At 42.7% G+C, this 16,978-nt stretch overlaps 1 protein-coding gene across 7 annotated transcripts in view; it reads left to right on the top strand.

The window, feature by feature from the left end:
* KBTBD12 (kelch repeat and BTB domain containing 12) overlaps nucleotides 1-10,790 on the top strand; it is a 50,627-nt gene extending 39,837 nt beyond the window's left edge. For 6 of the 7 annotated variants that reach the window (XM_048957880.1, XM_048957878.1, XM_048957883.1 and 3 more), the window contains one exon: nucleotides 6,274-10,790. In XM_048957880.1, coding sequence (XP_048813837.1) covers nucleotides 6,274-6,443 — 170 coding nt within the window. In that variant the 3' untranslated portion in view covers nucleotides 6,444-10,790. The remainder of the gene's footprint in view (nucleotides 1-6,273) is intronic. The other variant, XM_048957884.1, reaches the window with a different exon arrangement.
* Nucleotides 10,791-16,978: the final 6,188 nt, after the last annotated feature.

Raw genomic sequence — 16,978 nt, 5'->3', positions numbered from 1 at the left:
GTGGTTATGGTACATTACTGGAATCAAATTAAATCTAGACATTAAGAAGTCTGGCACAGTAAATACTAGACTTGTGAAGTTTGGGGGATGAAGGATTGGAAGGAAAGCTGTTTCTCCAGCACCTTCGCATGTTCCCAGCTAAATAAAGCAGAGGGGCAAACCCTGGGCTGCAGATCTGCAGCACTGCTTGCTTCCCTCGGTTAGAATTTACCAGGCAGTGATGAATAATTAAAGTTCTCCTGCCCACAGTTGTTACCATTTACATATGCATCCCCACCCATGAAATGGATTCGAGGTCCCTGCGTTTCACTCAGTACAGAAATCTGACACAGCACTGCTGCTTGTCTATGGGTCCACTCTGAAAAATGCCACTTGAATTCTGTCCGTTCTCTGAAGGGCTGCTCTGACACCTCTCCGGGGTGCTCCTTCCAGCCCTGTGCTCATTAGCTAGAATCTCACTGTGGTAAATAAGGCCAGTGCAGGTCAGGGAATCGCTGGTGAGCAGCACCTGCTTGTTTCAGATCTAAATTCAGCCTGCCGCCTGACTGTATTAGTAATTCGGTCATGCTCCCTGCAAAGATTCATTTATAACTTATAAAGGGTTAATAAATGATTAATTGACATTTTAATGCATCTTAATTAATTGCTAAAGAGGTCAATAGGTTGTTTAGAAACATGGCTCACAGCCATGTATGACATCTTCCATTGTGTTCATAACTGCCTGTCATGCGTACAGTCCAAACATGCTTTATATCACCGATTAATAATGTATTAGCCCATCACAAAGCATTTAGAAACAGTATCTTAATATGGTCGGAGGCCGCTGATTCCTATTCTGATCTCCCAGCTTTTATTCCCGTGAATGGTGCATTGACTCCAGGAGCACTGATCCTGCTCTGCTGTGACCCACCGTCCTGCCCCCAGCACCATCAGCATCCATGCCCATAGGGCTGGAGGAGGCCTGGCCCACGAACAATAGATAACTGGAAAGAGTTCAAAAGCTGAAGCAGCTGGATCAATCCCAAGAAAATCAGTTGAAATAACTGAATCAGAAGCTCCTTCCTGTCGGCCATTCTTTATTTATTTTAATAGATATTGATTTGTGAGGGAATGGGTGGATCACAGTTACGGTCCTGAAGAATTAGACAGCAGAGCGAGAGGATAGAAGCCTCGCCTATGAGAGCGAGTGGCTTACCTTACTCCATGCCGGTGCTTGGAAAACAGTGAGCAGCCATAGCTGTAAATTCAGCTTTTGCCGTGTCTGGTGGGGAACGCTGCCTTGGAACTCGGCATCCTGAAGGCTGGCCAGCATGTTAAACAGCCGAGCCAAGTTCCCTCTCCTGTGTATTCTCTGCCTGCTTCTGCCCACAGGCGTGGATGATGGATGTGTGACCCCCTGGGTGTGAGCGAGGCTGGTGGAGTTGGGGGCTGCTCGCAGGCTCAGATGGGATTGGAGGCCACAGACTTGATGAACTTACTCTTTTTTCTTCTGCACATCAGGAACCAGTACATCTGGAGATAATGATCTAAATGCACTTTCTTCCCAGTGTGACACAAATGTCAATTCCCAAGTCACCTAACTCTACATCATGTAATTATGAAAGCAGCTATTAGTGGCGAGGAAGATAAGTAGGAGAGGCTAATCCCACATGTTTAAAATCACCGTCTGCTCTCTGGTGCAGATAATGGCATGCAAAACCAGTTAGGAACCAGCACTGGAGGCCGAGCTGCTTCCGGGCAGCTCTGGAGCGGCTGCTGGGTGACAAGGACCCGGGAATCTTTTGGAAGAGCACCCTCAGTATGTGGCTTTGGGGACTGATGGGCACCTTGTGATGTTCAAGTGCTTTTTCCATGGAAAGAGCGGAGCAGCTAGTTAACAATTCAACCACTAGAAGTCTGATGGCTTTTTTCATAAATAGATTTATGGATAGGGAAGATAAAGTTTGTTAGAGTACTGTGCTGACGGGAAAAGGTTCTGAGACAACCTGAGAAGTGCCAGGACTGACATCAGCAGGAGCTGGGAAAGCAGTCTAGGTGAGGATGTTTCAGGGCATCTTATGGACAAGGGCAGATGTGACACCAAGACTACTTCAGGCTGGATGTTAGGAAGAATTTCTTCTCAAAAAAGAGTGGTGATGCACTGGCACAGGCTGCCCAGGGAGTGGTGGAGGCACTGTCCCTGAAGGTGTTCAGTAACCATGGAGATGTGGCACTGAGGGGCCAGTGGTCAGTAGGTATGGTGGGGGTGGGTTGATGGTTAGGGCGATCTTTTCCAGCCCTAGAGATTCTGTGATTCTATGATACATGCCTATTACTCGTTATGGTTCCATCCTGAGGTACCTGGTCCTCCTTTGAATAAACTTCCTTACGTACTGTTGGCCATACAGCAATGGCTATGCCACGGTTAGGATGCAGGCGTGCTTGTCCAAAGCTAGTTTGGTTATCTATGCCCTGCACTGATGAGTGCAGAAGCACCCTACATTATGGAACGTGCTCTCAGTATTTCCTTAATTTTTCTCCATAAAATGAATGCTCATAGAATGGTTGATATCAGCAGGCTCTTGTAAGGAGGAATTAAAAACTTGACCACATTTCAGCAAACTTGCTATAGGTTTAATTCCAATGAACTAAAATTCACCATGATTTTATTTGAGTTCAGTGTTCTGTACATCAAACAGTCCATAGAATAAATTTCTTGGTATTGGCTTACCAAAATAATAGCTGAGTGGTTGATAGTCCTCTACGAGCTATAGATTTTCTGCCTGTTAAGCATGTTGCTTAATTCTTCTATGTCTATCTCTTTAATAACTTCTCCATCCTGAAACAATGCTATCAAACATTCAGTTTCTAACAGGAAAGATACAAAAAAACCCAACAACCCAGAGCTGTATTAGTAGTATACTCTGAAGAGAAGATGTTCCTCCTCCCCGAACTGAAGGAAGTTGGGGAAAAAAAAAAGAAAAAAAGGTAGATCAAATATTTATAACATTGCCTGCAGTCATAGTGTGGGTCTTTCTGAGTGTGGTTCATCCTGATTTACAGTCTGTCCTTATTCAAATGACATGAGAAAGCACACAACGTAAAATGAAGTCAGGCCATATCAAAATAAAAAACATCCTTTGTAGAGAGAAAACAGCCTTTTCCTTTCCCAAATAGGAAAAAGCCATATTGCTGTAAGTGCTGTTATACTTTTTTGAAAGCATTAGGCTTAGGTTTGTACTACCCAAATGATTCTAATATAAAGGAGTTTAATGCTGAAAAGCAAACCGTAAGAGAAGATTCTTAACAATTTTCATCTTCTTGGATTAAACAATAACGTGCAGAAAAATACAGCCTCATTTCGTAGGAAGAAAAGATTGAAAGCACTTGGAAGGGAGTGAAATCCCTTCCTTAGTTAAGGCGCCTGCCTGGTAAGTGATGCAGAATGGTGCTACGTGTGACAGGGAATTGTGGGGTGGCTTTTTAAGAGGACAATCCATGTAATACAGCCTATTTCTTTTTGTATCTGTCTATCAACTTTAAATAAATTTGGCTGCAAAGCTATTGCCTTAGAAGCAAACAAACACAAATAAGATAAACAGATGAGGCCGAATGTGAGATTCTTTGTACCTGGGTAAATTTTAAGCAGTTTATTGGGATTAAAATACAAATCCAACATTACAGTCTGGAATCAAAGGTGACCAACTTCTGGAATTGGTGACAAAAATTACCTTTCCTCAGTCCATGCAAAGGGAGTGTGGGAGGGAGAAGTGAAGGGGTCAAAGTTGAGGTGTTTTAGCCCATTTCTCATCTGAAAAAGAAAGGGTGTGTGTCATATTTTGAAGCATAACGATATTGTGAGCAGTGCTTTTCCTCACATGAACTTTCTTGCCCAAAGGGTGCTGCTTCCTTTCATACGAAACAAGACAAGACTGGAGAAGTGATTGCTTCCTTTATTCCAGCACCGTAACCTTTTTATCTCCCAAGGGTTAAGAGCAAGCCAACAGTCCACATGCTGGAAAGCAGAATTTGCAGAGGGGAACAAAACCGGCTACATTATCCCACAAAAAAGGGAAACAAGGGACATTAAAGGTTGTGAGTTGCCAGGGTCAGGAAAAACACAGCGAGGCTTGCAAGGAAGGACAGCTGAGTTTGCCTTTGATGTTTTAATTATGATTTTCTCTGTAGCGTCACAATCACCCACCGAAGGTTTCAGACACTTCCACTGTTTGATTTCTTTTCCTCCGGTTGTCTCATTTTTGTCATGATATATGCCAAAGAAAATCCAAGCGTACAAATTTACTGCATAAAGGAGATGATCTAATAATAAATCCAGGGACTGGAGCCTCCTGTGTCACAGCTCAGGTCTGTTTGTCTTCATAGCTGTATCTTAGGAAAAACCTGCTCCCTGTCACAGGGTCATATGGATACACATGAACTCTTTGGTACTGGCATGTGCTATTCACTTAGGGGTTCGGTTGTGCTTTCTCTTCATGTGCTGTGGGGTATTTTTGAGGTTCACTGCCTTGTCCTGTGGAAGGTCGCTGCCTTCCTACCTATTCTCCTGTACTTAATGAACCACTTAATGAGCAAAGCATCACGACTACTGGTTCACTTTCTGTGAAGAGAAGAAAGGAATGGAACAAGGACTACTCAGATGAGGCCAAATTCTGAGATCTCATCCTAATCCTCAAGCAATCTCCTAGAGATCTGTGAGTGTCCTGGAGGGCTTAGGCCAACAAAAACATTGCCGGAGTGGCCTTAGGTAAATGCACAACGCAAATTTCCAAAAAGCCAAGAGATCCTCAATTGCTGCAGGTCCTGCACATGTGCAGAAACACAGACGTGCACCTAAATAGTTCAGCAAGAAAAACAATTCCAACAGTGGAATAAGTCTTTTTTTCCTCATGTGATCTCCCCGCACCCTGGAACTACTTGTAGAGGAACCCTAGGGGTGTCTAAATCCCATGGCGCTACGCCATGGTTACATCGGCACCAATTTTGCTCAGAACTTAAACCACAGTAACACCATAGAAGGGTGGTATCCAAAGGATGGGATGCAGCCACTAGATAAGGGTTGGTTTTCAGGTGGTATAAAAAATAATAATAAAGAAAAGATCTGAATGTGGATCACAGTGTGGACCCTTTACAGTTTATTCTGTCATAAGCCTTTCAAGACTCAAAATGGTGTTGAATATACACCATATTCCTACCCTATTACCTGTAAAGTATTTGGTGTTGGACTAGATGATCTCTAGAGGATCCCTTCCAGCTCTGATAATTCTGTTATTATGTGATTTCTTCTTGTCAATCTTTGAGACCTGGCTCCTAGAAAATCTGCTCAGAGATTCATAAGAAAGAGAAGCAATCTAAGAGCAAAGCATATGCATGTCCTCATCTCAAAGTAAGAAAAGTTTAGACTGAGATTACATTCTGCAAGAAAGCAATCTTAAGATGAAAAAGTGGGCAAAAACAAAAGATGTTTTTTATTTTTAGGAAATAGCTTAGATTTGAATAACAACATTGCTGGAGAGTTAAAGCAAAGAAAGGTTTTTACCTTTTCACAAGAAGTTTAATACAGCACTGCTGGTTGACAACTATGGTTCTCTGCTGTGTGGTGATGCTTTCATTACTTTTGTTAGTAAAAAGCTGCTTGCCTTAATGTCGTGCTTTATTGGCAAAGAAAAGATGATGCAGTGCATGTAGACATGTCATTAACAATAGGCACTACGTCTTAAAGTGAGCATTTGACACATGATTGCATAATTAAATGCCACCTGCATGCTCCTAGCAAGGTGGGGAACCTTAAGTTTCTATCTGCTGTTCAGAGGATGAATAGTGAATAACCTGTATAGGTTTCCATCTACACCAACTTGTTTGCTATATAATGACACTGATTTTGATAGGACAAGAAGGTGTGGCCTCAAGTTGTGCCAGAGGAGGTTCAGGTTGGACATTAGGAAGAATCTGTGGAATGGTGATGCACTGGCACAGGTTGCCTAGAGAGGTGATGGAGTCACTGTCCCTGGAGGTGTCCAGGGAGATATTGTACTTAGGGACATAATTCAGTGGGCAATATTGGTGGTAGACGGACAGTTGGACTAGGTGATTTTAGAGGTCTTTTCCAACCTTACTGATTCTATGACAAACTTGCATACTCCTCAGACAGTGTAGCTGTTGGTACCACAAAGAACCTTTTCACTGGCACCCTATAGAGAACAGCAATAATACTGTTGCAAACCTCTTTGATCCTGTTTGGCTGCAGTTCTGATTGCTGTTGTTTCTGCATTTCAGCTCGTCACGAAGTCATCACCAAAGAGATCCTCGAATTAGATACATGGGAGAACCAGTGGAATGTGGTGGCCGTCAATGTCCTCATGCACGACAGCTATGATGTGTGCCTTGTTGCTAGGCTGAATCCACGGGATCTTATCCCTCCTCCTCCTGATTTAGTGGACCAATAAATGTTCAGCGGCTCTCTGCTTCCAGATTCTGCGGAAAGAGAAGAATATGGAGAGACAAATGGGAATATTAATGGAGCCGGTGGCTCCATTCTCTCCATTGGCTAGGTGCTGCAGAGAGAAGCTTGTACCACAAGCTTAAGCACAGAATTGCCTTCCAAATGTGCTTCTCAGATGATGCTTAATTTGCTAGCACTGGTACTGTGGACTTCTGTGTTTGAAAGCTGATTTGCCAGCCTTGTCTCTTGGTCTGCCACTTGGTGTTCAAGCTGCAGTCTGGTGGTGCTTCTAGGGTCTGTGCCTTAGGAATGGAGGCAGCCTGGGGCTCACCTTGCAGCACAGCACTATGTTTGAAGGAAACCACTAACCAGGAGAAACACTCCTTTGCTGTCCAACTCACTGGGTTCTAGTCTACTGAGGGAGCTAAGAAATATCTGAAGTCATCTGATGGAAACCAATCTGCTGTACCAAGGTGACAGATTAATTGGCTGATGCAGGAGCAGAGGGAAGATGGAGAAGAGCATTTGTTTGTTTAAACAAAAAGAAAGCATTAGCCAAGGTTCATTAGCCAAGTACAATAGCTGCTGCAAACATTATCTAACCCACAGTCAGGGCATCCCTTCTTTGGCAGCAGAGAGCAGTTGTGCTGGTAGAAAAGTGGTCTTCTGGGAACAAGACACATGTGAGTCTTCCTTTAGTAATCCTGCACCAAATATGAGAAACTGCTAAAATTTTCACATAGATCCTACCTGTCATGAGGGAGAAGCTTGTGTGGTCAGATGGAGAAGGGGATGTAAACGAAAACAAAATAAATGAGAAACAGTGTTAGCTCTGCATCTACAGAGAAAGGATAAAAGCACCAGGCATTTAGAGTTTATGTAAACTAGTTGGTTTTGTAGAAGTAGCTTTAATGAAATAACATCAGGCAAATTCTGCACCAATGGAGTTGGCTATAATTGCAGTGAAGAGGAGTAATTCAAACTGTTTCTTAAAGCAGTGCTGGCCTTTCTGGGGCTTGAAGGCAGTGGCTTAGAAAATTGTTACCAGTACAGCTGTCTTATTTGAGCTACCAATAACTGTTCATCATCCCCTGATGCCTGCATCACAGAATACATGTGAGTGATTGCCTGGGCTGTGTGGACAGGAGAACTGGGAATTTCTGTTGTGTTCTGGGGCTGAAACTGCAAATGACTGTATGCTGCAACAGACAGTGAATGACAGAGGCAAACGCTGTAAGAGTAAGCTAGAACATAGCAGAAGAACCATCACAGTCAGCAAAAAGGTGTTTGTTATGGTTACAGAAACAGTAAAAAAAACTGGAAGGAAATAATTGGCAAATTAATGAGGAAATCCATCAGGTGGTCACTTGCAGGATTTGCATTTCAGAGCACCTCCATTTTCTTTTACAATCACACATTAGGCTACAAAAATGATAGCATTTTTTTTCTTTTTTTTTTTTAATTGCAATGCTTATTGCAGGGGGAGGTGGAGAGGATGACCCAAAAGCCTTTCCCCAGTCCCGACTTTTCTGATTCATGATCTATTCTTTAAGATATCCAATGGGAATATTAATCTGTCATATAAAAACAATTAGCAGGAAGGTCACTGGAGTTCACTTGATAACAGTTATCACATGCTGAAGACTGCTCAGACAATAAGGGAGTTGGTGGGAGGAACTGAGGAAAACATGCAGAAAAGAAGTAAACTGTGAGCCAAAAAACTGATCTCTTTTCTCCCTTTGTTTCCTGGGCAGAATGAGTGTCTCAACCTAAACGCAGACATTTGTGTTTGTAGCAGTTCCACATCATGCAGACGCTCTATTTTTCTTTGTTGACACGGGGGTTGTTATCTGTCCAGAGGAGAGCTGTGACAAGCGAGTCTCAACCATTCCGGCCACAAAACACAGTTGCAGATACAAGACTAAGGAGGTGAAAAAAGAATCTATTTAAATATGTTTTTAAACAAAAGCAATAGATTGTTTTCCCACTAACCAGGCAATATTGGAATTTTTTTAAACTTTAAGTACTCCTGTGAAGTATAGGCAATGATTTCCCTGCAGAGTTCTCAAGCCAGCAGGAAGCAATGCTTGAGGAGCAGCTCTCAGCCAAAATACTGAGTGTTTCCTTGTGATTACAACAAATTCTTGTACAGTACCTACAGATACACTATCACCTTTTTTGGTTTTCTTCATGCACCACTGGAAAGTCATTTGCCCTTGCGTGCACAGAGCATTTCTTTTCTTCTGCATGCCTGGTCTGGCTGTTGACAGGACTCAGTGTCTCTCGGTTTCCGCCTAACAGACCAGCTATATGTCCAGCAGGGAGTTGTTTTCTTCTTGTTTAAATGTCTAGAACAAAAGAACAGTCAGACCAATGTAGATTCCAACTTCAAAACATTGTGTGGACTCCACTTAGTTCTTTGTTTGCCCCTGGGGCGACTACAATTTCTAAGTTGGAAAGGAAAGCTTGAGGGAAGGAAGGAAGAAACTGAAAGCATGTTTATTGAGAGGTACCAATATTAGCCAAAATCCCTCCAAGAGTATGTGAATGTTGCATGTCTGATACATTCATGGGTAATCTCACATTCCTGGGAAAGCCCTTAAGAGCCTTAATTTCTTCTACTATGAATCCTAATGGTAGAATATTATAGAATATGCACTCTCCAAGCTTGCGTGCTTCACTGAAATAATAGTTTACTTCAGCCACTTTCCGGCTGAGCAGCAGTTAGCTGAGCCTTTAATCAAGGCTGCCTTGACATCATCCATAATTCTAAAATGTGAACAAAGCAGTGCTGGCAAGCTATGGGCTGTGGGAATGAATGGGGGGATTATTAAGCAAAGACATGTGCTTCAGTTTCACTTGAAACACAGTACATCACTAGTTGCCAACTAGAATAAAAAAATATTGGAGAGGTTACTGGTCACATGGTGCTTGGGGAGTAAAGAAGAAAATGAAAAGCTATGAAAAGCGAATTGAAGCTCTCCCATTAGTGTTTTATCTTGACATTGTCAGTGCATAGCTCATTTCATAAGGATCCCCGTGGGTCTCTGATTTCTGTTTTCACCCATCAGGTCACAAGAGCTGCCTGCACATGTGAACCCTCAGGCACCTGACTGTGCGTACTCGCATGCCACTACTGTGATGGCCTGTGGCTCAGTCACTGCCTGTGCAAGGCAAACACATGCACAATTTCCTATGTGCAACACTGAAATGTATGGGGAAGGTTCTGGATTGGGTTCCAGCTGTATTCTGCCATTCGGGATGCCTCAGCTTGTCAGCAGAAAATTGCCTCGATGCTTACAAAGCTGTTGGATACTGCACTCCCAGGTATGTTCCAGGCAACAGGCTGAGGGAGATTAAAACTGAGCCCCCAGCAATGGAACTTAGAGCTGCTCCCAGATCGTTATGCACAGAGGAGCCAAGGTGGGTGCAATGATGCTCCCATCACTTCCCAGGAAGAATTCAAGATGTAAAAGGATTGTGCCCTGGATCTTAATCTTACATTTTTCCTCTACTCTAAGTGTGTATTGAGATTCTTGATCATCCGAAAAGCAATGAAAGCAAATGTTACAATAATACATATAAGTATATAAAATTGTAAAGTATATTTATGCAGGTCTGTATTGTTTTTCTGCTGATCTGGAAGTCTTTTAATACAGATTTACCAGTGATTACTATCTAAGCTGTAGCAATGAGGTCTCTTTCATAGGCTGCTCTCCTGATGGATTATGGAGCTCCTCTGAAAATTCATTTCATGAATCATAATGCTTTGAATCCCCAGGTCAGAATTTCAGCTGCTCTTTGTGCATTTCTGTGGCTCTCCCTACAGCTTTTCAAGTGGACTGTAGCTGTAGCTTCAAAGAAAAGCTATTTCACCCCCAGTTGTGCTCAGCTGGAACTGGTACGTTTGCAATTTGCAATCATTTGACGTGTTGAGGTTGAAAGCAAAGGAAATACTGGAAAATGGAGAAAATATACACTGAGCCTATACAGAAGTACACTTCCTTCCTTTCCATGTGCTTACTGCTCTGCCTGGGTGTCTGATGGAAAGATTTAATAACAACCCCTGACTGCAGCCATGGCAAAGGCCATACTGGGTTATGCATTCGTACTGCTGGAGCAGAGAGCACGGTGCTGAGCTGTGCTGCCTTGCCAGAAGAAATTACCTTCAAACAGAAATGTGTTTAAGTGCTCCATGATGTATACCTGTATGCATTTTCTATACATATGTATAACATTCTTTTTGGAAGTTCTTTACTGACAGCAGCAGAATCCCTTTTTAACACCTACCTGGCAACCTGTCTTCTGTATAGCTAATCAAAATACTTCAAATAAAGTGCTGTTCTTTAAAAACGTGAAACTATTTCAGGCCTCAAATCATAAAGAAGCTGGAATTCCTTGCTGAGGTAAGGAACGGTTGGGGAAATCTTTTAGTCCTGGCCTATGTCTTCTTCCTTCTCCAAATATTTTGCTGGCTGTAGTCCATTCAGAATCCTCCTAAAGGATTTGTGCAGGTCTAATTTGTTCCCCTTTACCTTCCCTGCTCCTGCCTCAGCCCATCCAGTCCTTCTTTTCCCCTTTGCCTCCCAGAAGATGGTCATGACCACTTGAGGTGTTTGCCAGGCTCCTCAGGAGCCCATTACTCCAGGAACAAACTGACTCTGAAGATGGAAGATGACCACAGCAGGCTTCCAACCCAAGTTCTGTGGCTCAAACTCATTGCAAACACAATCTACCTTCTTTGCAACATCTCTGCTTTCTGGCTCTGACCCAGCTGGGCAGGCAGGTGAGCTCTGCGCTGTTTGCTGCTGTCTCACAGCATGATGCTGCTTAGTTTGACATTAAACATCTTGCATGCTGCGTGTGCCATAGCTGTAATGATTGCAGGCACAAGCCGTCATCGTTATCTCTGATTCTCTAACAGTCGTTGCTACAAAAACTGTCTGAAGCACAGAGGGAACTGTCTTCATTATTGCATTATAGCTCACGTCTTCAAGACTGACTTTCTTCCAGTTTCACTGAAGAACATGTTGTCTAATGTATCACATTAACTACTGGCATTTTTTCCCCGCTTTTTCCTTTTCTAGTCATTCTTTACAAGAATGTGAGTGATGTCACCAGCTTTGCTATGAAATGCGTTATCCAAACCAGCCTCCTGGGGCTGGGGGCTTTTCATAATGGGATCCAAGTACAGCCGCTAAAATGACAGTCAGCCACACTACTTTGTTTTCCCAATCAGCAACCTCACAGCAGAGGAAATGTACTTCATCCATACATAAGGTAATGTGAGAGGAAACCACTTCCCACATAGACAAATCCCTGACTCATTCCTTTAGAACGTGGCTGAAACAACTGCAAAATGCCAACATAAAACAGCTCTGATATCTATTCAGTGGGCTCTCAGGCTTCCCAGCAGCAGGAGGAGGAGTGCAAGGAGGTGCTGGCTCATTAGTAGAGCACAGATCCAAAATGCCCACCTCTGGGCTCTGTTCCTAGCCTTGGGCATCCTTTAGGCTCATCCATGTGAAATGTTTACAGCAGTGCACCACTGCTCAGCACAGGGTGGTTTAGGCTGGAGGAGATCTTAAAGATCACCCAGCTCCAACCCCACGCTGTGGGCTGGCTGCCACCCACCAGCTCATGCTGCCCAGGGCCCATCCAGTGTGGCCTTGAGCACCTCCAGGGCACACCCACAGCTCTCTGGACAGCCAGGCAAGTGCTTCACTGCCCACCGAGTAAAAAATTTTATCCTAATATCTAAACTAAATCCCTCCATTTAGTTTAAAGCTACTCCCCATCCCCTCATCCCCCTTGTCTGCCCATTCTGTGAGTCTGCTCTGATTTTAGAGGAGGTGATGGCTGTACTGTTATGCTGAGATCTAGAGACCACAAAATATTATACAGTGGTAGAATAATTATATTATTGCCCTGCCATCTCCCTCCATTTTAGCTGTGGACAGCATTCAGAGCTTCAACCCTCTTGGGAAAGGACAGACCATGTGTCTGCAGCTCACTATGGTATTTCATTCACCCCTCCCCAGGAAAATGGTGAGGGATACCAATCACTGTAATCTCAGCAAATGGCAAGGTCGCTAATTGAGGCTGAATTTAAACAGCAGTAATTAAAGAAGGAGTGTATGTTTCTCAAAGCAGATTTGATTTAATAAATTATGCTGTTTAGGTAGATACAACTGCTCTCAAGCCAATAGAAGGTGGTTTACAGAAGTGCAGCAGATTTACTGGGTAACTGAGACCTGAATTACCTGAATTGATAGGAAAGCGGCTGCTCTGAGTCTCCAGGGGGTTTCCATAGCCAATCTGTAATGCATTTAACTGGCCGCTAAAAGGCACTGTTCCATCCAAGAAATTGCTTACAGAATATGCGTAAGTGAGCTTTAGGATATTGCTGAAGTGTAAACAATGTGGCATCTACTTGCTGACTTGCTGAATTCATAGTAGGAATTATGTTGCCTTCCCCACAGCGTGCCTGAGTAAATAATCTTAGTTGAACTGACAGGTAATTTATAATACATGACACCTGAGAGTCCAAAAATCTTTCAGGTTAGGAAGTTTTGCAGGGTAGAGAACATTTGTAACTAAGGCAGGGAGACACGCTGGCATTTCCCTGCAGTTAAAAAGCCCTAACAAAACAACATAATAAATAAATGCAATTAGTTTGCAGGATAATTCTACAATGGCACTGATCAGAAAACTATCCAGGTGTTCTATTTTTTTTTAGGCTGGAAGCTTGTGTACAGCAGCTAGTTGACAGTCTTTAAAAAAAAAAATGGTTCAGAAAGAGTTCCATGAATAAAAATAAAAAATAGGACAGATGCTTCTCTCTCACGTTATGCAAGTTGTAATACTCAGACCTAAGGGCTGCCTAAAAATATCTGTAAGGGCTAAGATTTCACCCTTCTGGTGAGGATGGAAAGGAAACAAAGCATGAGGTGAGAGGTGACAGCCTGGTGATGGGGACCTACACCTTTCAGGTCAAACACTGTGCAGGCCAAGAGTTACTCCCTGTAAATGGCTGTCTCTGACCACTGCTCAGTGCGTTACTATCTGGCAATCCCATAGCTAGTGAACAGGTCAACATGCTAAAAAATCAGCAGAGAAAAAACCACTGTCATGGCTGGCCTCCCTGCTGGGAGCCTGAATAACAAGGTCATGGACTAAATAGCCTGTGATTTTCATGTTCTCTTCTCCAGATGATCCCCATTAGCAATGTTAAAGATCAGCCAAATGAATTTTGCATTAATGTTATCTACACCCCAAACAGGGAGAGAGCGCATAAAGATTTAAGGTAGGTCAAATGGAAGGAGCTCCCAAACCAGCATCCTGTCTTACCATTTAAGATGGGTCTCCTCCATTCATTCCTCATTTTGCCCTTACTCCTGGTTAATTCACTGCAGCAGTAGCCCATTGAAAACAAAAGGAGCAGTTCTTTATTTTAGGTCAGTTCAAATCCTAAGGGGAGAAAGCTCATATTTAATCTGAGTCTCAAATGTTATATCAGATATTTCGGTGTCTATCATTTACCTGTATTTTTTAAGTTTCTACAGAGTGACAGGCTAGATGCACAAAGTGGTATCTCTGTAAGCTCCCTCTGGGGAACAAGGTGTTTGACTTCATAGAATCACAGAACTCTAGCTCACATTCAGAGTATGCAGAGGTTAAAGGATCTTTAACTTTCTTCTTTCTTGCAGCACCCCTCAGTATTGATGTTTTAAGGACAGATCTTTGCCTACTGGAATCAGTGGCAGAACTCCCATTGATATAACTTGTTTTTTGCCCTCTAGTTGTTTGAAATGTTTGCATAAGAATTGCTGTGAGTTGTGAGATATGACTAAAAGCAGAATGGAAGCATCTAAGCCAGACCCACTTGCGGTGCAGTCAGAACTCTGAAGTGCAGATGAAAGAAGCTAAGTCTGCAGCTCAGCTGCAGAACTTGAAAAAAAGCCTTTTGCAGCCAGATCGTTTCATCATCCGTGTTGCCATGAAGCCACAGAATTGTGTATACTGGCACAGCACAAAGAGGCACAGAGAAAGAAACAAACGCTGCTAATGGGTGTGTGGTGCAGCAGCTGATGGTGCCAGCACAGCCACTTGAAAATTCACTCATCAAACCATGCCTGGGTGCACCAGCATGCACCTCAGCCCTGAAACTCGCCCGCTGTAAAGTCTGCTCTTTGGAGTGCTTTAAGGGGAGGAATAGTCAAAGACTGTACAATCAAAGATTGATAATTGCTGCAGAGCCTTGTCGTGACTCAGACATTAATAGCTTGCTGCTTGATGCCTCGTGCTCTCATACAAAGAGGCCAAACAGCATATGAACAAAACCATGGGATAAGAGGTTCACTCTTTTTCAAGTGTTTGTAGATGATAAAACCTTCGGAAAGGTTTTTGTTCAAATACATTTCAAAAAGGATGACGACTCCACCCCTCAGCACTGCAGCATGGAGCAGTCATCTGATACGCAAAATAACAGTGATCTTGCCAGGAAATTTTCTGTGCTAATGCTGCTGTCCTGGGCAGCTCAATCTTTAATCTGATTTATTTGTTCCTTATTTCAGGTAAGTCAGTGTAAAAGCAATGTTCAGTCAAACCTGCAAACCACCAGGCACATTGCTGGCACGGCATGTTAGCAATGTGCTCTCTGCAGTTGGCCACTGTCCTGATCACTTGAATTTAAGGAGGAATTTAATGTGCTTGTACTACTGCGAGATTGCAAGGTCAGCTTGTATTTACCTCTTTATTTTCTCAGCTGAGCTAGATAGAGCCTGATATAGACACACGTTATTTTTATAAGGAAAGTAAATCCTTATAAGCACAAATGTGAAGGGAAGCTGCAGCTAGCATTTTTGGAACCATCTGTGCAGTGTGTATTTAAATCATATTTCTGTTGTTATTGGATTATTGGATGCATTTTATAAAGTACATTAGGAGATCCACTGGGATGGGATCCACTCAGAGGATGTGATCCAGCAAACCAATGCTGTTAGCACTTCTAAAAGCCTTCTCTGGGATCAAGGAAAACAATGATTAAAAGGCAATTAGACAAAGTGATATGTAGCAAGTAATTGATTTTGTTTGTATCCAACCTGCAACTTCTTTTAAAAGGAAAGATGGTTTCAAGAAAACACTTCATAGATCTGACTGAGAAGCTGAAACCATCCAGCTGCTGAATGCCACTGCTCTTCCGCTGAGAAATACAGGTGGTTCAGGTCTAGAGAAAGAACCAGCTCCTGGGAATGACACTGAACCCACTGCTGAACCATCCACAACAACAGCCTGCCCTATGTAAATTGTAGTGGGCTCTTGAAGGGCATGCTTAACAAATCCTACAACAAACATGATGGAAATCAAGGCGGTCCTTTTCAACGCAGGCCGTTCTATGGTTCTATCAGTTGAACTAAAATTGAACTGAAAGACCACTGGAAATATTGCTGCCTGGGGACTGCTCACAGTCAGAATGTAGAAGTTCTGGTCACTGCGTTAATGACAGTGAATACTTTTGTGGTGCCAGGAAAGGTCAACAGGACAAGGGGAAAAGGAGGAGATTTAAATTGGATATGAGGAAGAATTTCTTTACAGCCAGGGCTGAGCGAGGCACTGGCACAGGCTGCCCACAGAGGTGGTGGGTGCTACCTCCCAAGGTCAGGCTGGATGGGCTCTGAGCACCTGGTGGAGCTGTGAGTGTCCCTGTTCATTGCAGGGAGTCAGACCCTTTAAGGGTCCCTTCCAACTCAAAGGATTCTATGATTCCATGATGATTCAAGGAAAGAAAGCTATTAGAAGAAACTACAGAGACATCTAGCTCTACCTCCTTACACCTGCAGTTGCTTGCCAACCAGTGGTATATTGTGGAGATAAGCAAGCATAATAAAAATGTTACAGTAACTTTTAAAAATGGGAGAACTGGAAATAGAACGCTGTTTTTAATTGCAAAGTGTTTCTCATGCAAATGTTCTTGAAGTTATTTCACAAAAGAGATTGAACAAAATACAATAAAAATCAAATCAAACCTTATTCACTGTATCCCAAATCGAACAGCTCAGGTTTCAGCTTTGGTTTTAAAGCCAGAAATAGAATTTACCTGATGAATTTCTGCTGCTACTCAGAATTCCAAAAATGAAAAAAAAAAAAAAAACCCAATAGCTGAAAAGGTAATTTGCAAACAGTCTGGATTTAAAAGCTATGTTGCCAAGACAGCAAAGTGAAAGATTCAAAGAATTATTCAACAAGAAGCAAATATCTGTAAAATAGAGAGGATTCAGTCCTATTTCAGAATCAAACCCACAATTTCACATGTACAAGTATTTTCTGACTGCTGTCAGAACATCTGGGCTGGAGCAAAGAGATCCAGTACCACATAAAACATAACTTGAAAACCAGACTGCTCTTATGAGTAGCTCTCCAGTCCTAAATATAGGTTCAATGTATTTTTAGCACAGAAGGAATTTTTGCTAATGCTTCACAAAATTCTAGAGCAAATGAATGCTCTGTGACAAAAGCCACATCTGAAAAGGTGTGCAG

Source organism: Lagopus muta, chromosome 11 (genome assembly GCF_023343835.1).
Source record: "Lagopus muta isolate bLagMut1 chromosome 11, bLagMut1 primary, whole genome shotgun sequence".
Lineage (NCBI taxonomy): Eukaryota > Metazoa > Chordata > Aves > Galliformes > Phasianidae > Lagopus > Lagopus muta.
Note: the sequence above shows the minus strand (reverse complement) of the source record. Positions and strands in the feature narration are given on the sequence as shown.